Genomic DNA, 24,706 nt, shown 5'->3' with positions numbered 1-24,706 from the left:
AGGCAAGTGTGTCTATAATTGAGTAAAAGACAGTCCAGCAACTGGAGATGAGGTCCGAGAGGTTAAAAAGGAGCCAGAAAATGTAGGACCTCAGAGGCTATAATGACTTTGCTATAGCTCTGAAAAAGATAGGAAACCACTAAAAGTTTTCAACTGAGACATGTAATGGATAAATTTATGTTTTAGGAGGATCGCTCTGGCTGCAACATTTAACAAAGACTGAAGGAAAGGAAAGAAAAAAAGCACAAAGACCCGTTGGGGAGCTATTGTAGTAATCCAGGTTAGAGATGATGGAGAAAAAAAACAGAGAGCAACACTGCTGGTGGTAAGAAAAGATGGAAGAGTGGATATATTTCAAAGTACAACCAAAATAATTTTTCATATCTGATGTAAAATGTCTGAAAGAGAAATGACTCAAAGATAACTCCAGAGGATTTTGGTTGAGGAACTGGAAGGACAGAGTTTCCTTAAGATGGAGAAAATTGCAGGAGATAGAGCCTTAATGCAAACTCAGTATGGAAGGGTTGAGGGTTGGAGGGCTGGAGGGTTGAGCATGCAGTTGGATATATAAAACCAGAGGACAGAAAAGAGACAGAAAAGAGATCTCTGTTGAAGATATAACTTAATGAGTCACTAACATACAGGTAATTTAAAGTCATGAGACTGGGTGAGACAACCTAGAGAGTAATGACATGGAAAGAGAAGAGGCCCCAGAACTGATCCCATGAAAACCTCAACATACAAAGAGGTCAGGGAGATGAGGAGCAAACAGCAAATGAAATGACAAATTATGGAAGTTATTGGCAACAATAAGGCCTAGAGAATGACCAAAAAGTGAGTGGCTGAAACTAGATGGAGAACAAGATCATTTAAAGAAGCAGCTGTTAAGGAACTGAAAGAGTATTCAAAGGATCATCCATGTGAATATCTAAATAAGAATTACAGCAGGAATCATTTTTACAGATGTGACAATGTTACAGTGACTACTTTTTTCATTTTACAAAAAAAAGAAAAAAAAAGTGCCTGAAATAGTTATTATTGAGTACGATAAACTGATGATATGAGAATCAAGGCAAGGTGTATTCATTAATGAGGGTAGGATAAGGAACTGAAAGCAGCAATGAGAAGCAAAGGGGACAATTATGTCACCTGCAGGTCCAATGCTGTGGCTTAGTGGGGAATCAGAGAAGTCACCCTTGAGACTGCTAAAGATCAAGGTAGACGTGAGCTATGTCAGGAAAGCTGACTATGGATGTCACTTCTCAACCTCACATTTGGTGAAGTAAGATGGTAGCCTGAGTATATCAAACATAGAAACTGGAAAATACTACAAATCAAGGTTTATTTCCTCCCCTTCAAAGAGCTGATCATTAAACATTTACCAGAAGTCTGCTGGCTGTAGGAGAAACTATAAGCACGGAAAAAGCTGAATTTCTATTAGCACAGAAGGTGAAGGGACATTCATAGTACAAGCTGAAAATATAGTGGATTTTGCTGATCAATGATCTTGAGTTCCATAGAGTACACAGTGAAAGATTAGGGAATCAAAAAAGGAGACTAAGAGACTGAGTAAGAAAACATGACATAAGGAGTCTTGGAGAAGGAAATGGCAACCCACTCCAGTGTTCTTGTCTGGAGAATCCCAGGGATGAGGGAGCCTGGTGGGCTGCCATCTCTGGGGTCGCACAGAGTCAGACACAACTGAAGTGACTTAGCAAGCAGGGAGAATTAGAGTTCTGGAATACATGATGAACTGGGAGTTATAGGCTCCTTAAGAAAACTAAAAAGAACGGGATAAAGGACCTGGGTGCTGAAGAAAGCCAGAGAAGAAGCCAGAAGCACAAGTTGCTCAGAATCTCCCCTTTGCCTCCTGCTGACAGAGGCAGGATGTCCTGTAAATGGGAGGTCTTATTCGGAGTGCTTGGGAACTTTGTTGTCTCCTGTCAATGGTGTCTTGAAGAGCTGTGATCTTATTCCAAGTTTGAGAGTTCCCTCTCCATTCCTGAGGATGGAGGCGTGGAGTTGGACAGAGGGTTGATCTTGCTCTGAGCTCATAGACGCCCTCTTGATTTCTGTTGGAAGCCTCAAAGCCGACAAAGGGACAAGTTATTTATTTTAACTACTTGTAAATATTATTTATATCAGAAAAATTATAAGGTACTGATAATTATATTTAACAAAAACATGTATAAGATCTGTATGGAAAAAGTATAAAAATGTTTTAAAAGATTTAAAAACCAAATAAATGGGGAGATAAACCACATTCATTCATGCATTGAGACACCCAATATCATAAAGATGCCACTTATCTCTATATAAATCTATAAAACCACAGCTATGTTAATAAATGTCTTAGGAAAAAAGCTTTTAGGAACTTGGCAAGCCTATTTTAAATTTTACAGAACAGTAAAACACTTCTGAAAAACGGGGCTGAGGAAACCATCCTAAGGTATATCCAAACTTATTAAAAACTGTAATAATTTAAAAGCACAGTGAACTGTATGATATCACATATATATAGAATCTAAAAAAGTTAAAACTTTTTTTTAAATAGTAAAATAGTAGTTACCAGCAGATGGAGGGTGAACTATAAGTATGATGTTACGAATACAAACTTGTAATGAGTAGTTAATAAGACATAGAGATCTAATTAATACACAGTACAATGACTATAGAAAATACTATTGTACTATAATAATGTAATATGATAAATATTTCTGTACTGGAAATCAAATCACAATATATAAATGTATCAAAGTAACACAAGTGACATTTTGCCTGCCTTAAACTTACACAATGTTACATGTCAAATTTACTAAAAAACAAAAAAAGGTACAGAAGTAAACAAATTCACCAATGGAACATGAAAGATGTCCAAAAGCAAACCCAGGTAATATACAGAAACTACCTAAATGACTGAGCTGGTACTTGCAGACCACTGGGAAAAAGAAGAGACATATAATAAAGTGTGCTGAAATAAGCAGTTATCTGAGTGAAACTGTAACAAGGAAGAGTCAACTTTGACTCTTCCATGCTAAATCTGTTTCTTTGACTTTAACCCTTGTTTTTCACTGTGTTTGTAATAATCATACATAATTGCCTGCCTCAGAGAGTCCTGCCCCCTGCCTAGTTCATCTAAAGTGCCTTTGTTCAGAACCCTGTCCATCTGTAGATGGCAGGAAGAAAGAAATTAAAACATCACCCTGCCTGAGGCTTGTTATTCTGGGAGATATTTGCAGACTAGATGTCCTTTTTGTTTCCTCACCTCCCCCTTCCATCTCTGATCCATAGACGAACCTGGCATCCAGACCCCAACAAGTGGCTATTTTGAGACATTAGTGTCTCATCTTCTAGGTCAGCCAGCTCTCAGAGTAAAATCATTATTTCTTGCCTCAACACCTCATCTCTCAGATTCATTGGCCTTTTATGGGATGAGTAGAGCAAGTCTAGACTCAGTAACAAACTCAAGTGAAACAGGATTCCTACTTGTCTCTACATAAAAAATTTGATGGTAATTTCAACATTATTAATACAACTTGAAAGCAAAATTCTATGACAAGACATCCAGTCAAGACAAGATGGAGTAGACTTATCTCTCCCCCTGCTTTTCCCTGCTAAGACAACTATAAACCATGGAAATAATGAAAGCATAACTCTGAAAGGGGAAAACAGAAACATAAACCATTTCAAGATATCAGAATTGAAGGAAGAGCATAGTGGCAGGACATTTTACCATTCCTTACTGAACAGAAGGGGACTTAGGTCTGACCCCTAATGTGAAACAAAAGGTAATGTATTCTCTGGCCATAATCAAATCAAACTAGAAGTCAGTAACAAAAAGGCAACAGGAAAATCTCTTAAACACATGGAAATTGAACAACACTTCTAAATAATCCACAGGTCAAAGAGGAAGTCTCAAATAAAATAAAAACACATAGAATTGAGTGAAAATGAAAGTATAACATATCAACATATGTGGCACGCAGCTAAAGTAGTGTTGAGAGGGCCATTTATAGCTCTATATGCTTGCAATACAAAAGAGGAAAAGTCTAAAATTAATAATCTCAGTTTCTAACTCAAAAAGTAGGGTAAAAAAGCACGAGAAACTCAAAGCTAGAGAAAGAATAAAGGAAATAATAAAAATAAAAGTGTTGCAGGAAGAGAGTTCCAGGGCCCAAAAGGGGGCTCTTGTCTAACACTCAGAAATGAACTGTCCAAGGAGCCACTCACACTGACAAAGCAAGAGACTTGATTGGGAAGGGGTGCCTGGGCAGAGAACAGGAGGGTAAGGCAACCCAGGAGAACTACTTTGCCACATGGCTCACATTCTCAGGTTTTATGGGGATGGGATTAATTTCCAGGTTATCTTTAGCCAATCATTCTGACTCAGGGTCCTTCCTGGGGGTGCATGCATCGCTCAGCCAAGATGGAAGCCATCAAGAATTCTCGAAGGTGGTAGGACACAGGGTGTCTCCTTTTGACCTCTCCTGAACTCTTTCAATGGGTGGTGGCTTAATTCCTTACTGCAACCTCCTGTCATAAAATAACCCTGATGCCTGGCCAGGGTAGGAGGTTTCAGTCAGTGTGTTTCCTCGAACAAAAGCAGAAATAAATGAAATGAAAGTAGAACAATTCAGAAAATCATGAAACAAAAAGGAAATTCTTTTTAAAAAGTCAGTAAAATTGATAAAACTGTACCTAGCAAGTTTGACAAAAATAAAAAGGGAAAAGATAAAAATAAAAAATATTAAGAATACTGGAATGGAGGATCTTACCACAGATCATGCAGTTATTAAAAGTATCACAGGGGAATGTTATAAATAACTTCATGCTCATAAATTTAACAAGTCCAAAAACCACAAAATACCAAAACTATCAATTAAGGTGAAATAATCTGAATAGCCCCATAACCACTAAAAAGACTGAACTGGTAACCCAAAAAACAAATCCTCAGGTCCAGATGGTCTTTGGAGAATTCTACCAAATATTTAAAAAAAGAATTAACACCTACTCAGTAAAAAAAAAAAAAAAGAAAATAACTACTGATCCACACAAAAGCTTGGATGAATTTCAAGAGAAAGATGCTGAATGTAAAAGTCAATCACAAAAGTTAAATACAGTATGATTCCATTTAAATAACAATCTCGAGACGACAATATCATACAGCTGGAGAAAAAAAATAGTGGTTGTCAATGATTAGAGATTAAGGAGAGTGGAATAGAGAGCAAAAAGTGGATATGACTATAAAAGAGCTACACTAATGCTTCTTGTGATGATGAAACTTGTCTACACCTTGACTGTATCAATGACCACTGAGGACTGTGACACTGTATTTTAGTTTCTTTTGTACTTTAGTTTTATAAGATGTTACCATTGAAGGAAAGTAGATAAAGAGTATACAAGATCTCTGTATTATTTCTTCCAAATGCATGTGAATCTGCAACTCCCAAAATAAAAAGGCTGGTTTCAAAAAAATCAAAGACATTAATAGAACAAAAATAAATTCAATTGATTAAAAAGTACTGTATAAATGTTCATTTTTTTCATCTCTATACCATATTGTGTGTATATAAGAGAATATCTATATTTTTAGGAATTACACACAAACACTTAGTAAAGGGAAAATAATAAACAAACATCTTAAAAGAAAATATTCAAGCAAGGCATTCTGATCTTGGGATAGGAAACTATCTCTTAAGCAAGTGACAATAATCGTTACCATAAAAGACAGTATTGATAAATTTAAATACATTAAAATGAACTTTTTGCTGGGTTACTTCTTAAAAAATAAAAACCATGTAAAAGAAGAACTTCTATTCATTAAAAGATACTACAAAGGAACAGAAAATATAAGTCATCATCTGAGACAAGATATCTACATTCATGCAACTGATCAAGGACTCAATATTAAAATATACCAAAAATATTCTTCAAAGATCAAGAACCTAATATAAAAATGGGAGAAAAAAAAAAAACTATGAACTGACATTTTATAGAAGGAAGCATAAGAACTGCCTTTAAGCAAAAGAGAACAAGTTAAATTTAACTATTGGTAAGAAAAATGAAAATTAAGACTGAGTGAGGTAACGTATTTTACTCATTAACTGGCAAAAACAAAGAAATCTGTAATATCCAGTGTCAAAAAGGACATAGAGTAATAGGAACTCTATGTGTGGGTTTATAGACATGTTAAAATAATTTGAAAAATAATACAACATTATCTAGTAAAATCCTCATCTCTCCAGCAATTTCACTGGAAATTTAGCATCCTACAGAAAACCTTGCATATGTGCACATGGGAGCGTGTACACGGCAGCCTGTTTACTGGACTAAGACTTTGAGAACAATCTGAACATACATTCATGTAAATAGTGTGAAATGAATTACAGCCCCATACAAGAATATGGAAGAATCTTAGAAGGAAAACACCAAAAGAAAAAAACAAGTTGTATAAGACCATAGTGTATAATCTCCATTTATGCTTTTTATATATATGTAATCAATATAATATATAATTTGTACATTTATATATTATAGTCAAATATATTTATAATAAGTTAAGGAAATATTACTTGAACACAGGTGTATTTTAAACTATAGATGTTGATATTGACTGAAGTTTGAAAATATAAAAACTTCCAGATGTTCAAGCTGGTTTTAAAAAAGGCAGAAGAACCAGAGATTAAATTGCCAACATCCGCTGGATCATGGAAAAAGCAAGAGAGTTCCAGAAAAACAACTATTTCTGCTTTATTGACTATGCCAAAGCCTTTGACTGTGTGGATCACAAGAAACTGTGGGAAATTCTGAAAGAGATGGGAATACCAGACCACCTGACCTGTCTCTTGAGAAATCTGTATGCAGGTCAGGAAGCAACAGTTAGAACTGGACATGGAACAACAGACTGGTTCCAAATAGGAAAAGGAGTACGTCAAGGCTGTATATTGTCACCCTGCTTATTTAACTTCTATGTAGAGTACATCATGAGAAATGCTGGACTGGAAGAAGCACAAGCTGGAATCAAGATTGCTGGGAGAAATATCAATAACCTCAGATATGCAGATGACACCACCCTTGTGGCAGAAAGTGAAGAGGAACTAAAAAGTCTCCTGATGAAAGTGAAAGAGGAGAGTGAAAAAGTTGGCTTAAAGCTCAACATTCAGAAAACGAAGATCATGGCATCCGGTCCCATCACTTCATGGGAAATAGATGGGGAAACAGTGGAAACAGTGTCAGACTTTATTTTTTGGTGCTCCAAAATTACTGCAGATGGTGATTGCAGCCATGAAATTAAAAGACACTTACTCCTTGGAAGGAAAGTTATGACCAACCTAAATAGCATATTGAAAAGCAGAGACATTACTTTGTCAACAAAGGTCCATCTAGTCAAGGCTATGGTTTTTCAGTGGTCACATATGGATGTGAGAGTTGGACTGTGAAAAAAGCTGAGAACTGAAGAATTGATGCTTTTGAACTGTGGTGTTGGAGAAGACTCTTGAGAGTCCCTTGGACTGCAAGGAGATCCAACCAGTCCATTCTAAAGGAGATCAGTCCTGGTATTCTTTGGAAGGAATGATGCTAAAGCTGAAAACTCCAGTACTTTGGCCACTCCATGCGAAGAGTTGACTCATTGGAAAAGACTCTGATGCTGGGAGGGATTGGGGGCAGGAGGAGAAGGGGACGACAGAGGATGAGATAGCTGGATGGCATCACTGACTCGATGGACATGAGTTTGAGTGAACTCCAGGAGATGGTGATGGACAGGAAGGCCTGGCATGCTGCCATGCATGGGGTCACAAAGAGTTGGACACAACTGAGCGACTGAACTGAACTGAAGCATTTTCCCATTGCAAATTGATTTCATATTTTCTAAATCCTTCATGTTTATGCATGATTCAAAATAAATGGTAGAGCTTAAAACCTGAGAATAATTAGTATTTCTTAATTACTTCTATTCTGATTAACATTTACTTCTTTTTATGTAAAGCAGAATAAATTTAGTGTAATGTATTTCTAGTTATTTGATTTTCTACTCAGAACAGAATTATAAACAAGTTGGCTTAATCCTTATGTATTTAACATGGCACAATATTATGAATAAATATTTTGATTAATGTATTTCCTCAGGGATTTTTAATGATATTTTCAACTCTTAAATATCGTCAACATTATTATCAAATTACAAGCATTAAAATTTTCATTTGCATATGGTTTTAGACTTTTTAATACATTCCATAATTCTAAACTCTAAAAATAATGCAAATCTAATTTCCTATTTTGCAACCTTATGTCTGAAAAATGCTAATTTAACATCCTAAACTAGTATTCATAATTATTGACAAAATGCCGAGATCATCATTGGTTGATGTCAGAATCACAGTACTTCTGGCAAAAAACAATTACTGCTTAACAATATTCAATAATACTATACAAAATGCAGCTAAACTTGCTGTAATAAAGCAAGGTATTAGCATGAAAGGGTATTTTATTATTCTTGAAGTGCACCATTAACAGGCCAGGGTGGCATCACACAACATGATGACATAAATTGGCTTATCAGAGTTAAAAGGAACTTTCACTCCTCTTTACATTTTCATATCATTATATTTAAATGGCAATCTATTTTATATAAATACCAAAGATATCATGACAAAGATATTAAATAAGATTCCATGTTTTCATTAAGCAAATCAAAATATAAAATAGCCCCTAAAGAAGTTGAGAGTTATGTGCAAATATGCTGTAATGAACAATACTAAATAAGAACCTGAAATGTTAGATCCATGAATTAAGGTAAATTGGAAGTAGTCAAACAGAAGATGGCAAGAGTAAACACTGGAATTTTAGGAATCAGTGAAATAAATTGGACAGGAGTGGGAGAATTTAATTCAGATGACCGTCATATCTACTACTGTGGGCAAGAATCCCTAAGAAGAAATGGAGTAGCCCTTATAGTCAACAAGAGAGTCTGAAATGCAGTACTTGGGTGCAATCTCAAAAACAACAGAATGATCTTGGTTCATTTCCAGGGCAAACCACAGTAATCCAAGTCTATGCCCCAACCACTAATGCCAAAGAAGCACAAGTTAAACAGTTCTATGAAGACCTACAAGATCTTCTAGAACTAACATCAAAAAAAGATGTCCTTTTCATCATAGGGGACTGGAATGCAAAAGTAGGATGTCCAGAGATACCTGGAATAACAGGCAAGTTTGGCCTTGGAGTACAAAATGAAGCATGGAAAGGCAAACAGAGTTGTGTGAAGAGAATGCACTGGTCATAGTAAACACCCTCTTCCAACAACACAAGAGACAACTCTACACATGGACATCACCAGATGGTCAATACTGAAACCAGACTGATTATTTTCTTTGCAGCCAAATAGGGAGAAGCTCTATATAGTCAGCAAAAACAAGATCGGGAGCTGACGGTGGCTCAAATCATGAACTCCTTACTGCCAAATTCAGACTTAAATTGAAGAAAGTAGGGAAAACAACCAGGTCATTCAGGTATGACCTAAATCAAATATCTTACGATTATACAGTGTAAGCAACAAACAGATTCAAGGGACTAGATCTGATAGATTTCCTCAAGAACTATGGACAGAGATTCATGACATTGTTCAGGAGGAGGTGATCAAAACCATCACCAAGAAGAAGAAATGCAAAACGGCAAAATGGTTGTCTGAGGAGGCCTTACAAATAGCTGAGAAAAGAAAAGAAGCAAAAGGTAAAGGAGAAAAGGAAAGATACACCCATCTGAATGCAGAATTCCAAAGACAGCAAGGAGAGAGAAGCCTTCCTATGTGAAAAAAAAAAAAAAAAAAGGGCAGGGGGGCGGGGAACAATAGAATGGAAAAGACTAGAGAACTCTTCAAGAAAATTAGAGATATCAAGGGAACATTTCATACAAGTTGCTAGTGCTAAGTCATTTCAGTTGTGCCCAATGGACTACAGCCTGCCAGGCTCCTCTGTCTATGGGATTCTCCCATAGAATCCTGGACTGGCAAGAATACTGGATTAGGTTGCCATTCCTTCTCCAGAAGATCCTCCTGAGCCAGGTCTCCAGCACCACAAGCAGATTCTTTACTCTCTAAGCTACTAGGGAAGCTCTGTTTCATGCAAAGATGGGCAAAAAAAGAATAGAAATGGTATGGACCTAACAGAAGCAGAGGATGCTAAGAGGTAGCAAGAATACACACAAGAACTATACAGAAAAAGATCTTAATGAGCCAGATATCCACAACGGTGTGATCACACACCTAGGGCCAGACTGCGGAGTTAAGTGGGCCTTCGGAAGCATCACTACAAACAAAGCTAGTGGAGGTGATGGAATTCTAGCTGAAATATTTCAAATCCTAAAAGATGGTGCTGTGAAAGTGTTTCACTCAATATGCCAGCAAAATTGGAAAACTCAGCAGTGGCCACAGGAAGGAAAAGGTCAGTTTTCATTTCCAATGCCAAAGAACGCTCAAAGTACTTGCACAATTGCACTCATCTCACATGCGAGCAAAGTATTGCTCAAAATCCTCCAAGCTAGGCTTCAACAGTACATGAACCAAGAATTTTCATATATACAAGCTGGATTTAGAAAAGACAGAGGAACCAGAAATCAAATTGATAGTGAAGGACAGGGGAGAACAGTGAAGACTGGCATGCTACAGTCCATGGGGTCACAGAGAATAGGACATGACTTAGAGACTGAACAACAACAAAAAATGTTGATACCTTTAACTTTATAAAGGTATGGTGGTTTCTAAACCACCACCACCATAAACTTCTTGGGAGGATGGGCTTCCCTCATAGCTCGGTTGGTAAATCATCTGCCTGCAATGCAGGAGACCTGGGTTAAATTCCTGGGTCAGGAAGATCCCCTGTAGAAGGAAATGGCAACCCACTCTAGTATTCTTGCTTGGAGAATCCCATGGACAGAGGAGCCTGGCAGGCTACAATCAGTGGGATCACAAGAGTCAGACACAAGTTAGCGACTAAACAACTACTGTCTTTAACTTTTCACATGTCTGATCACCATTCAAAGCCTCTAAAGAAGTAATTTCTTTTTCCATTAGTCATGTGAGAGTTGGACTATAAAGAAAGCTGAGCACTGAAGAATTGATGCTTTTGAACTGTGGTGTTGGAAAAGACTCCCAAGAGCCCCTTGGACTGCAAGGAGATCCAACCAGTCCATCCTAAAGGAAATCAGTCCTGAATATTCAATGGAAGGATTGATGCTGAAGCTGAAGCTCCAAAACTTTGGTCACCTGATGCAAAGAACCAACTCATTGGAAAAGACCCTGATGCTGGGAAAGATTGAAGGCAGGAAGAGAAGAGGACAGAGGATGAGAAGGTTGGATGGCATCACTGACATGATGCATGTGAGTTTGAGGAGGTTCTGGGAGTTGGTGATGGACAGGGAAGCCTGGCGTGCTGCAGTCCATGGAGTTGCAAAGAGTCAGAAAAGACTGAGCGACTGAACTGAACTGAAAGTAGTAATTTATTTCTCTTATCTGTGACTTATGTGACTGCAAAAGACATTCAATTAACTGCATAATGATTCTCACTTCTTTTAGAGTAAAATATATTTCACAGATAGAGGGAAACTGTGTTATAATGTATAGTTGCTGCTGCTGCTAAGTTGCTTCAGTCATGTCCGACTCCGTACGACCCCATAGACGGCAGCCCACCAGGCTCTGCAGTCCTTGGGATTCTCCAGGCAAGAATACTGGAGTAGGTTGCCGTTTCCTTCTCCAATGCATGAAAGTGAAAAGTGAAAGTGAAGTCGCTTCAGTCCCATCCAACTCTTAGTGATCCCATGGACTGCAGCCTACCAGGCTCCTCCGTCCATGGGATTTTCCAGGCAAGAGTACTGGAGTGGGTTGCCATTGCCTTCTCAAAATGTATAGTTGTCTTCACAAAAACTAAACTGTTGACTATTTTAGTAACCCATTGTTTGGTTTACAGAGGGAAGACAAATGGCTTTTCTCCAGTATTTAGGGAAATTGTTTCCATAATTTTACAGGAAATAGTTTAAACCATAAGAATTAACTTTTAGAGCACAATCTCATATGCTATAGAAAAATATAGGGAAATTAGCATGGCATATCAGGAAAAGTGAGGTGAAAGTGAAAGTTGTTCAGTCTTGTTTGATTCCTTGTGGCCCCACAGACTATACAGTCCATGGAATTCTCTAAGGAATATGGGTAACGTTTCCCTTCTCCAGGGGATCTTTCCAACCCAGGGGTCAAACCCAGGTATGCCGCATTGAAAGAAAGTGAAGTCACTCAGTCATGTCTGACTCTTTGTGACCCCATGGACTGTAGCCCACCAGCCTCCTCCATCTATGGAATTTTCTAGGCAAGAGTACTGGAGTGGGTTGCCATTTCCTTCTCCAGGGGATCTTCCCGACCCAGGGATTGAACCAAGGTCTCCAACACTGCAGGCAGACACTTTACCATCTGAGCCACCAGGGAATCCCTAGTGGGATTCCTGCATTGAAGGCAGATTCTTTACCAGCTAAGCCACAAGGGACACCCATGAATACTGGAGTGGGTAGCCTATCCCTTCTCCAGATGATATTCCAGACCCAGGAATTGAATTTGGGTCTCCTGCATTGCAGGTGGATTCTTTACCAACTGAGCTATCGGGATACTAAAACTGGCTTGAAAAGTAAAATTATACAACTGTCTAAGGAAGATTAATCCAATTTATAACAGCAAGTTTATGGCAAAAATATTCAATGTCACACAGAATGGACTACTGGAGAACAGTCTAGGAGGAAGCTAAGGTTTTTCCATGAAGATCAGCTTTAGAAGGGTGGGAGTGATAATTAAAAAGAAAAAGGAGCAGTGTGATAGGTAGTTTAAAGGTAATTTTGAAAGTCCCCCATAATCTCCTCCTTCAGTTCAGTTCAGTTCAGTTCATTCGCTCAGTCCTGTCCGACTCTTTGCGACCCCTTGAATCGCAGCATGCCAGGCCTCCCTGTCCATCACCATCTCCCGGAGTTAACTCAAACTCACGTCCATCAAGTCAGTGATGCCATCCAGCCATCTCATCCTCCGTCATCCCCTTCTCCTCCTGCCCCCAATTTCTCATGATGTACTCTTCCTTAATCCCCCAATTTAATTTAATTAAACTTGCTCTTCCAATGAAAAAACTTCAAGATAAGCTTGTTAGGTACTTTTCTATCAGATTTTTAACCCCTAAGTCTCCCCTTCCTACATAACCCCAGTACAAAAATTCAGAACTTGCCAACTAATGTGAAAAAGGCATCAGTGGGAGCCTTGATCAGTGGGAGACACTGAAAGGAGAGTATCAAAGATGATAAATGACATATTTTTGAATTGACTCTTTTAATAGATTGCAGTCACTATTAAAAGAAAGTTTTTAAATGAAGAAATTAGCTTATTTATGAATTAAGATGATTTGTGAATTTAGTTCAGTTCAGTTCAGTCGCTTATTCGTGTCCGACTCTTTGCGACCCCATGAATCACAGCACGCCAGGCCTCCCTGTCCATCACCATCTCCTGGAGTTCACTCAGACTCACGTCCATTGAGTCAGTGATGCCATCCAGTCACCTCATCCTCTGTCGTCCCCTTCTCCTCTTGCCCCCAATCCCTCCCAGCATCAGAGTCTTCTCCAATGAGTCAACTATTCCCATGAGGTGGCCAAAGTAATGGAGTTTCAGCTTTAGCATCATTCCTTCCAAAGAAATCCCAGGGCTGATCTCCTTCAGAATGGACTGGTTGGATCTCCTTGCAGTCCAAGAGACCCTCAAGAGTCTTCTCCAACACCACAGTTCAAAAGCATCAATTCTTTGGTGCTCAGCTTTCTTCACAGTCCAACTCTCACATCCATACATGACCACTGGAAAAACCATAGCCTTGACTAGATGGACCTTTGTTGGCAAAGTAATGTCTCTGCTTTGAATATGCTATCTAGGTTGGTCATAACTTTTCTTCCAAGGAGGCAGCGTCTTTTAATTTCATGGCTGCAGTCACCATCTGCCACAATTTTGGAGCCCAAAAAAATAAAGTCTGACACTGTTTCTTTTGAGGCAATGGTACCATCTCAAGATGGAAATTATAAATAGATAAATTATTGGTGTGCAGCTAAGTATGTTAATATGTAGCTTTGAAAGTCATCAGCAAAGATGTTATATTTGAAAATATATTATGGAATTACATTTTAGAACCCAGCAAAATATCTGGGGCCCATCTTAGTACATCCATGTTATATAGTAACAAGATAATAGGACCACTAAATCCTCAGACCATTGAGTATTAAAGATATGGGTCATCCATTTTCTTCCCCAAGATACCGTCCCAACCCAGCAATCAGGCCCACATCTCCTGCTTGGCAGGCAAATTCTTTACCACTGAGTCTCCTGAGAAGCCCCCAGCTCACCACATAAAGAACTCCAGTGGATGCTGGTTAAACAAAGCATAAACCCTGAATGAGAAATTAAAAAAAAAAAAAAAAGGGAAGAAGTATATAAAGTACATGTTATGATTAGAAATAGACTGTTTGACTATGAATATTTTCTTAATATATATCAATTAATGAGTTTTTTCTAATCCCTCCCTTAGTATTATGTGTTTCAAGTTCCTTCCCCCATGCCCTGCATCCTTTCCACGTTTCTAGCTCCTACTAGACAGACTCTTACATCATACTCTTCCTACGTGCTGGACCCAGTTCAGTTCTGATAATAATGTTCTTCTCCCAGTGTGTCCCCAACATAGGAAAATGCCCTGCCATTGCCAATCTCTGAGCTGTCTGCTTCTTTCCTAGATGACATCTTAGATCTTCTGTAACCTATATAACCAACTCCATATATTATAGTTATTTTGTTCAAAATGATCCAAAGTAGTTCTTTTTCTGACTTGAACCCAAAATGATACCCTGATTTTTCCTGAATGAAAAGGCAAAACATGGGAAAAACTCATTAAGTAACTGCTTTTAAAATTGCAAAAGCAAATAAAACATTCCTTCTAGCCTATTTTTCTTCACTTTTATACAGAGGATACATGATAAAGCTTTTACATGTAGACTAAAGGCCAAGAATCGATCCCTAATAAAAGGAGGGAAATTGCCTTGAGAGATACACACTTATATGTCAGGACTAAAGAGAAAAACAAAGCTTGGGCTAACTTTAGAGCACCCCTGCCGCCAGCACATACACCAGACCTGGCATCTTACCATAGCGAGAACAGTAGGATTGGGGCGGGGGGATGGGGAATGGGACAGGAAAGGCAGCCTCACTAAAATATACCATGTGCTTTAACCTCAAAGTTCCAAAATGTCTCTATTTATTTGGCCACTGTTGGAGCAATGGCCCGGACAGCCTTCCTGCCTGCTCTGCTCCAACATTCCTGACTGTCACCCACTTACAGACAGCCCACAGTCAGTTGTCACACACCCTTAAACACAGAAGAAACTCATTCAAGCTTGGAATTTTGATTATGACACAGAGCTCAATATCTTTAACTACTAACCTGAAACAATCATTTCTAAGTATGAATTAATATGTTAAAAAGAATGCCTAAGCCACATTAGAAAAGGAAAATGTTTCTTGATGAAAACCACCACTATCACACCCCAAATCCTTAGCTCTAATTTTTTTTTAATTATTGTGAGTGCTATATTTGCTCCCTGACTTAATAACCTCTGTGGAGATATATAAAGATTATCCAAACAAGAAGAAGCACAACTTACTGACAGCAATGGAGTCACCTACCACCCCATTTGGAAGAGACTCAAACTACAGGCAGGAGGAGACGTGGGAAAGCTCTATGGTGACAGAAGTGGAGGGTCAGTCCTGATGGGACTTTGAAAGCATAGCGAAGCTGGAGGCGGGCTGAGGGGATTCTCCCCCAAATACCAACAATTTAAAAATTAATATTGTTAATAGAACAATGAAACACTAGTCTAAACATCACAAAAAGGTGATTATCAAATCCTTAATATAATCTATCATTAAAAGTATTTGGTTCATGTTTTATTCAAATGTTACATATGACACTAGATTCCAAGGAATACCTTTGAGGAAAAAACATTAGAGATATTAGCTAAGTGATTATTTGAATTCATTAAAAAAAATATCTGTTGTTGTTATAGCATTACTACCAGGAGAAAGTTATTATATCTGCAAATTTTTTCATTCTTAAATGTCAGATACTTTAGAACTCACAGGTAACAACCACTTTATAAAAACATTCAATATCTCAGCTAAAACTTTATGCAATTTTCATGAAAAGAAACTAAACCCTTCATGGGTTTTATGTAATTTTCTTTCTTCCTGTTTTTGATTTCTTTGACCAGACATTTTTAATACCATTTTTCTGTAATCACTGCAGAAGATTTGAACTATCAGCCTGATCGCACAGCAAAGGCACTAAGACATAATGAGGTTCTTAAATGGGGCATTAATTCTTTCCATTCTGCTTTTTTAAAAGACTGATGAAAGTCTGAAGTTTTAGTATGAGAAAATAAATAAGGGATGACTTGACAGTTATTTCTCTGGACAAAGAAAAAGGAGCAGAAATGGCCATGATTAAGTTTGAAAACGTGGCAGAGTGATCCACTGAGCTGTCTCCACCACTAATACATGTGTGTCCCTCAATTACTACTAATATTCAAGAACCTGCATTTTCCATCTATAGTCCAAGTAGTTTGGAATTCATAACATCTAAATTCATTTTGCAATAAAATAATGATACAATGTGAGTCCATGAATCTGGATATCTGAGAGTTAATTACGGATCAATGGAAATAAAAACCATACCTTTGTATTAACTTTTGCCTTTGCTTTACATTTGCTTTGTTCTCTGGCTTCACGAAGACGTTTTTGAGTAGGACCTTCTGGTGCATTTTCCTTTTTACAAGTAGGAACAACTGAAAGATAATACAACTTACTCTTAATGTTTATACTGTTTGTCTGTAAGAAATACTTTAACCAAAAAAGAAAGCCACATTCATCACACATGTATTTTTGAAGTACTAAAATAATAATATTAAAACCATAACAAAATGTTGTAAGTGAAGTTTCAAATTCATTTCCCAAAAATGCAGGGTGGTAATGCTGCAAGGTTACTGAATTGGCTTGGCGAGCCAGCTGAAAAGCATGTAAGCCAATCTCCAATTCAATTATATCTAAATTCCTGCTTTCATGAGATTTCATGTATTTATAAACAAAGCTGAAGGGGGTCAAAGGAGAGAATTGTAAGCAATAACAAAAATTTCCCAAGTGGAACTGGATAATAAAGAAGAGATTTTTAAATGAAAATTGTATTAATAATATATACTCTATGCTTCACAATGTTGAAAAAAAACAGAAAACACAGGGTAACATTCCAAAGTAGTTGTAATATTCGTGTCTAAACTCCCATGGACATAAGGGACAGTCCTAAGGAATCATTTGAGGGGAATATAAAAGTGATATAAAAACTCTGTTTCTTTTTCACATCTTTTCATATACATATACATGTTTAGGTATACATAATTTCCTTCTGTATTTCTAAACAGCCAGCTGATTTCAAATAATTAATACGATTATAATCATTAACTCTTAAATAACTAAATGTTCTAATTTATAACATCAATATATGACAGAGAAAAGACAATGAATACAAAAATATCTCAAAGGATTCTTTGTCAAGTTCCTCAAATAATTATGATGTTAAAAAGGTGAGGAAGCACATGCTAGCTAGCATTTAGTTTCTTTCCTGATCCAATTTTTCCAACTCAGTACCAGTTTCAAAGAAGAAAACCATGAAAATAACCCCCACAATAACATAAAAGCCAAATGTTGCATAAGTTAATACTACATAAAAGTACTTTAAAAACTTCAAACACTAGGGTATTCAGACTGTCTGTCTTCCCTCAATGGTGCTACAAGTTAGGGTCTCACAGAATCTGTAAATCAAAATGTGGAGGAAAGGCAACAGTTACAACTCGTTGAGATTAGAGAAAAACTTTCACTTCAAATTCTCTTTTATGGCATTTTCCTCTTCCATGACAACAGTGAAAGCCTGGTATTGATGATTTAAAATAATAATAGCTAGCATTTATGCTTCATTGATGATTTACTATATAACAGCTACTTGTCTAAACAGCATATGTGTTATTTCATGACAGCCTGGCAATAACGCTGTGTAGTTCACTATCTTTTGTTCCCTTTTACATATAAGGAGAATTTGTATAGCAATATCTACAGGGAAGAAAGGAGAAAGCGATAGAGAGATCCAGGATTCCAGTGGATAATTCTATGAGAAAACCTCATGTAGAATGTAAAACATTACTAAACACCAATTTTCAAGAAATAAAATAAAAAGCAAGAGACAAACAGCAAAATGATAAGGATAAATGAAAGTAAAACAACAAAAAAGTGCTTAGTTTACAAGTATATGTAGTTGTTCCACAAGCAAAATGAAATTACAAGAATTTACACTTCAATAATATTTTAGGAAAAAATTCAACATTTGCAACAAAAACATGAGAATATACATTGCACAATGTATGTGTAATGGAAAGAAAAATAATACTTCTTAATCATTTCTCAAGGTACCAATAATAGCATGATTTCCACTATCAGATAACATTCACTTTTATATTGGACAAATGAGAGGCTCAAACACTGGGTCTTTGTCACATTCATGGTTAAGTGAAAACTACTTTTCAAAAAGCTGCCTCATTTGAAAAGACCCTGATGCTGGGAAAGATTGAGGGCAGGAGAAGGGGACGACAGAGGATGAGATGGCTGGATGGCATCACCGACTCAATGAACATGGGTTTGGGTGGACTCCGGCAGTTGGTGACGGACAGGGAGGTCTGGCGTGCTGCGGTTCATGGGGTTGCAAAGAGTCAGACACAACTGAGTGACTGAAGTGAATTTTTCAAAATTCCACAAAATGCTTCTTAATGTTTAGTAATATACTAACAATGGCCATTTCCCCATAAGAGCATCCTTATATTTATCATCTGATATTTGTTAATGAAAAGGCCTATAGTACTGACTGCTGCTATGCCAGTTTTTACTTGGGCACAAACATAGCTTAAGGAAGGTACAATTCCTTAAGAGAAATAAACATCAAATAAACACATTTTTAACTTACAGAAATTATAGTTGTACTCCCAATTGTACTCCCAATGCTAAATTTCACCCATTAAACCACTTCTTCACAGATGTGCACATTCAATTCAGTGTTAACTAAAAGAATATTAAGGCCCCTGGTTAAATGTCAATATGCATGAACATATTCATTTAACAAATACGTAAGTTCCTATATTATATCAGTCCCTAACTCCAATATAGATTAAATACAGCTGAAAAGAAAATAATTTAACTGAAAAAATATCATGAAGAAAGTATCCATAATTTATCACAGGGAGAAAAACAGAAAATATCCAAGAGATTAGAAAGCTCAAATAAGATCAAAGTATACATCTAATTAGAATTAAGAAAAAGGTAATAGAGAAAAAGGGAAAGAGCTATATTTTAAATGATGACATGTATCTATCTAAACTAGACCATTTACTACAAATAGTCATAAGAAACTGACATCCTGTAGTGCAATTCTGAGCAACAAAAAATACCCAACCCAAAAAGCAATTACTTAAGCTAAAACCTTTGCTCTACTAAATATGACATCTGTTTGTGATGCTCTGAAGTCAGTTTCACAGTTTTTCACTTCTGAAATGATTTTGAATTTCTAAATATTTTTCTTGAATTCATAGATTCCTATCATAAATTATAAGATATCATAAAATATATGTTTCTTTGCAGCCTCATGTGAAATCAAAGAAATATCAGCTAACACAAACAGAATTAAAAAACAGCATATGAAAAACTTTTTGAGTTTATGTAATTTGCACAAAACGTTTTATCTCATAACATGTCATACTGAAAGGTTTTCTGTGTAGTTTATTGTAAATATTAGATACACAATACTTCCAATTACAACAAAGAAAACTGTAATGTAACTATCACTTCAAATATCTAGTTGATAATAACCATTAAATCATAGTTTCTCTTAGGAACATTTCTACTATTCTACATACCACACAAGAGCAAACATAGAATTATAAACACTTTTCAGGTGAGAAACGTAACTGCTGCTTCTGCTGCTAAGTCACTTAAGGGGTGTCCAACTCTGTGCAACCCCATAGACGGCAGCCCACTAGGCTCCTTTGTCCCTGGGATTCTCCAGGCAAGAACACTGGAGTGGGTTGCCATTTCCTTCCCCAATGCATGAAAGTGAAAAGTGAAAGTGAAGTCGTTCAGTCATGTCCAACTCTTAGCAACCCCATGGACTGTAGCCTACAAGGCTCTTCCGTCCATGGGATTTCCCAGGTAAGAGTGCTGGAGTGGGGTGCCATTGCCTTCTCCGGAGAAACTTAACTACTAAAGTATTAATAACATTCTCTCTCAGTTCAGTTCAGTCGCTCAGTCGTGTCCAACTCTTTGCGACCCCGTGAATAGCAGCACGCCAGGCCTCCCCATCCATCACCAACTCCTGGAGTTCACTCAGACTCACGTCCATCGAGTCAGTGATGCCATCCAGCCATCTCATCCTCTGTCATCCCCTTCTCCTCCTGCCCCCAATTCCTCCCAGCATCAGAGTCTTTTCCAATGAGTCAACTCTTTGCATGAGGTGGCCAAAGTACTGGAGTTTCAGCTTCAGCATCATTCCTTCCAAAGAAATCCCAGGGCTGATCTCCTTTAGAATGGACTGGTTGGATCTCCTTGCAATCCAAGGGACTCTCAAGAGTCTTCTCCAACACCACAGTTCAAAAGCATCAATTCTTCAGCACTCAGCCTTCTTCATAGTCCAACTCTCACATCCATACATGACCACAGGAAAAACCATAGCCTTGACTAGATGGACCTTTGTTGGCAAAGTAATGTCTCTGCTTTTGAATATGCCATCTAGGTTGGTCATGACTTTGCTTCCGAGGAGTAAGCGTCTTTTAATTTCATGGCTGCAATCACCATCTGCAGTGATTTTGGAGCCCAAAAAAATAAAGTCTGACATTGTTTCCACTGTTTCCCCATCTATTTCCCTTGAAGTGATGGGACCAGATGCCATGATCTTTGTTTTCTGAATGTTGAGCTTTAAGCCAACTTTTTCACTCTCCTCTTTCACTTTCATCACAAGGCTTTTAGTTCCTCTTCACTTTCTGCCATAAGGGTGGTGTCATCTGCATATCTAAGGTTATTGATATTTCTCCCAGCAATCTTGATTCCAGCTTGTGCTTCTTCCAGTCCAGTGTTTCTCATGATGTACTCTGCATATAAGTTAAATAAGCAGGGTGACGTAGAGTCTTGACGTACTCCTTTTCCTATTTGGAACCAGTCTGTTGTTCCATGTCCAGTTCTAACATTCTCTCTAGGTGCAAGCAATTATGGATAATTTTTCCAATTTGTTATCATTTAAATTCTTCCATAATAAACATATAATGTTGTCAAAAAAATATGGTAAATTTAAAATTCTTTGAGAACTACTCCAAGTGAGTCCAAGTTTTCGCTTGTTCCTTAAATTCAGATTAAATAACAAAGTAAATGGTAATAAAGTCACTGCTTCCTAAATTATATTTAATCTAAAGAATTTCTACTGCCATATAAATTTCTGCTCAAAATAAATGAAAAATAGATAATAGATAAAATATTTTAAAACTTAAACTAAAATGAGAAAATAAAGAGGGAATGAGTTAAATATATGAAAATAATTGTGAAAGACAGCAAGATTTATGAAGAATCAGCAGTTAGTCAATAAACCAACTTCTTCTCAAAGAAGTTGACTAAGTAGGGTTCCAGTTGATCAGCCAATCTGAGTGATAACAGTCTGAGATCACATAGCCAAATGCAGAAATCAATCAAGAGGCTTAGGAAAAGGAACTGTAAATCCTTTATAAAAATAGAAAGTCTTTATAAAATAGAAATCCTTTATAAAAATGTTTCAATGGTTTTCATGGTTTCAATTCTCGATAATTCAAGTATCAGAGTCCTTTGAAAAACATTACATACTGAGCCTTTTCTTACTGAGAAAAAAATGAAGATTCTGGAAAGAATGGAACTTTGCAATATCCTCTGTTGAATGTATATTTTTTAGATGGTTTCTAAAAAAAATAAATAAATAAATAAATTTAAAAAAATAAAAATGTTTATAAGGAGCACAGTATTATTCAGTACATAATTTAAGGAATTACTTTTATTCAGGTAATTGAGATCTACTCAACTTAAATAAAACATGTTTTCTTCATTTGAGTTTGAATTTATTTTGATCAAGTCACTTCAAAATACAGGTAAAAATGTAATTACAAAATTTATCTTCAAAGTAACTTATAAGTGTCAGTCTAGAAAATCATGAATTCATTTTTAATTAAATATCAGGAGATAATTTCATAAAGGAGTTATCTATAAACCATTAGTTTATTTTAATAGAGTTGTCAAGGATAAATAAAATCACGAACTAGTAATTAGAATGTAACATTTAGAGGTTAACTGATGTAAGCATCAATTTAATGTACAATTCCTCAACCTTTAAGCCTTCTTGTGTTTATTATTTTTCACAATCATTATTTATTTCAAGAGTTAAGAGTTCCTGAGATTTTGGTATTTTAATCATCATACTTATATTTGATTGTGTTCTTTCTGAAATGAAATATTTTCTGCTCTATGCTCTACTAGGAAACAAGCCTTTTCCAAATGCAAATATCTGAGCCCAGGTGAAAAAAACCCAGCTATATGGAAGCCACCAGCTACATCCTCCCAGATAGTGATAAGGAGCTGGGGGATGTGAAAGGTGGTCACCCACCACATCCACCATCTCTTACTAGTAAACAAGGAAATAAGAAGTGAACAATAAAGAAAGCAGAATTGGCCCCAGATAGTTAGATGCATACGAAAGAAATGATTTCAGCAAGACCAGACACTTGCATTTTCCAAAAAATTTGTTGTTGTTCAGTTGCTCATTCATATCAAACTCTTTGCAACTCCATGGACTGCAGCACACCAGGCTTTCTAGTCCTTCATCATCTCCTGGAGCTTGCTCAATCTCAAGTCCATTGAACCAGTGATGCCATCCAACCATCTCATTCTCTGTCGTCCCCTTCTACACCTGCCTGCAATCTTTCCGAGCATCAGGGTCTTTTCTAATAAGTCTGCTCTTCACAGCAGGTGGCCAAAGTATTGGAGCTTCAGCTTCAGTTTCAGTCCTTCCATTGAATATTCAGGATTGATTTCCTTTAGGATTGACTGGTTTGATCTCCTTGAGTCCAAGGGACTCTCAAGGGTCTTCTCCAACACCACAATTGGAAAGCATCAACTCTTCAGTGCTGAGCCTTCTTTATGGTCCAATTCTCACATCCTCACGTGCTTACTAAAAACCAAAGCTTTGACTATCTGGAAATTTGTCTGGCAAAGTAACGTCTCTGCTTATTGATACACTGTCTAGGTTTGTCACAGGTTTCCTTCCAAGGAGCAAGCATCTTTTAATTTCATAGCTGCAGTCACCATCTGCAGTGATTTCAGAGTCCAAGAAAATAAAGTCTGTCACTCTTTCCAATGCTTCCCCATCTATATACCATGAAGTGATGGGAACGGATGCCATGATCTTAACTTTTTGAATGTTGCGTCTTAAGCCAGCTTTTTCACTGTCCTCTTTCACTTTATTTTTTTTAACTTTTTTTTTCCTCTTTCGCTTTAATCAGGATGCTCTTTAGCTCTTCTTTGCTTTCTGCCATAAGGGTGCTGTCATCTGCATATCTGAGGTTACTGATATTTCTCCTGGCAATCTTGATTCTAGCTTGTTCTTCATCCAGCCCAGCATTTCTCATGATGTACTCTTCATATAAGTTAAATAAACAGAGTGACAATATATAGCCTTGACATACTCCTTTCCCAATTTAGAACCAGTCTGTTGGTCCATGTCCAGTTCTAACTGTTGCTTCTTGACCTGCATACAAATTTCTCAGAAGACAGGTCTGGTATTCCCCACCTCTTGAAGAATTTTCCACAGTTTGTTGAAATCCACACAGTCAAAAGCTTTAGCATAGTCACTGAAGCAGAAATAGCTCTTTTCCTGAAATTCCTTTGCTTTTTTAATGATCCAATGGATGTTGAAAATTTCATCTCTGGTTCCTGTGCCTTTTCTAAATCCAGTTTTCACATCTGGAAGTTTTCAGTTTAAGTACTGCTGAAGCCTGGCTTGGGCAATTTTGAGCATGATCTTGTTAGCAAGTAAAATGAGTGCAATTGTGTGGGGTAATTTGAACATTCTTTGGCATTGCCTTTCTTTGGGATGGGAATGAAAATGGACCTTTTCCAGCCCTGTGGCCACTGCTGAGTTTTCCAAATTAGCTGGCATATTGAGTGCAGCATTTTCACAGCATCGTATTTTAGGATTTGAAATAGCTCAGCTGGAATTCCATCATCTCCACTATCTTTGTTTGTAGTGATGCTTCCTAAGGTCCATTTGATTTCACACTCCAGCATGTCTGGCTCTAGCTGAGTGATCATACCATCACGGTTATGCAGGTATTAAGATCTATTTTCTATAGTTCTTCTGTGTACTCTTGCCACCTCTATTTAGTATCTTTTGCTTCTGTTAGGTCAACACTGTTTCTGTCCTTTATTGTTCCCATCTTTGCATGAAATGTTCCCTTGTTATATCTAATTTTCTTTAAGAGAGCTCTAGTCTTTCCCGTTCTA

General features: G+C 37.1%; 1 protein-coding gene across 2 annotated transcripts in view; it reads right to left on the bottom strand.

The window, feature by feature from the left end:
* Positions 1 to 24,706, bottom strand: part of SPAG16 (sperm associated antigen 16) — a 1,095,180-nt gene that overhangs the window by 1,007,980 nt on the left and 62,494 nt on the right. For both annotated transcript variants that reach the window (XM_061384008.1, XM_061384014.1), the window contains one exon: positions 16,781 to 16,890. In XM_061384008.1, coding sequence (XP_061239992.1) covers positions 16,781 to 16,890 — 110 coding nt within the window. The remainder of the gene's footprint in view (positions 1 to 16,780; positions 16,891 to 24,706) is intronic.

Source organism: Bos javanicus, chromosome 2 (assembly GCF_032452875.1).
Source record: "Bos javanicus breed banteng chromosome 2, ARS-OSU_banteng_1.0, whole genome shotgun sequence".
Taxonomy (NCBI): Eukaryota; Metazoa; Chordata; class Mammalia; order Artiodactyla; family Bovidae; genus Bos; species Bos javanicus.
Note: the sequence above shows the minus strand (reverse complement) of the source record. Positions and strands in the feature narration are given on the sequence as shown.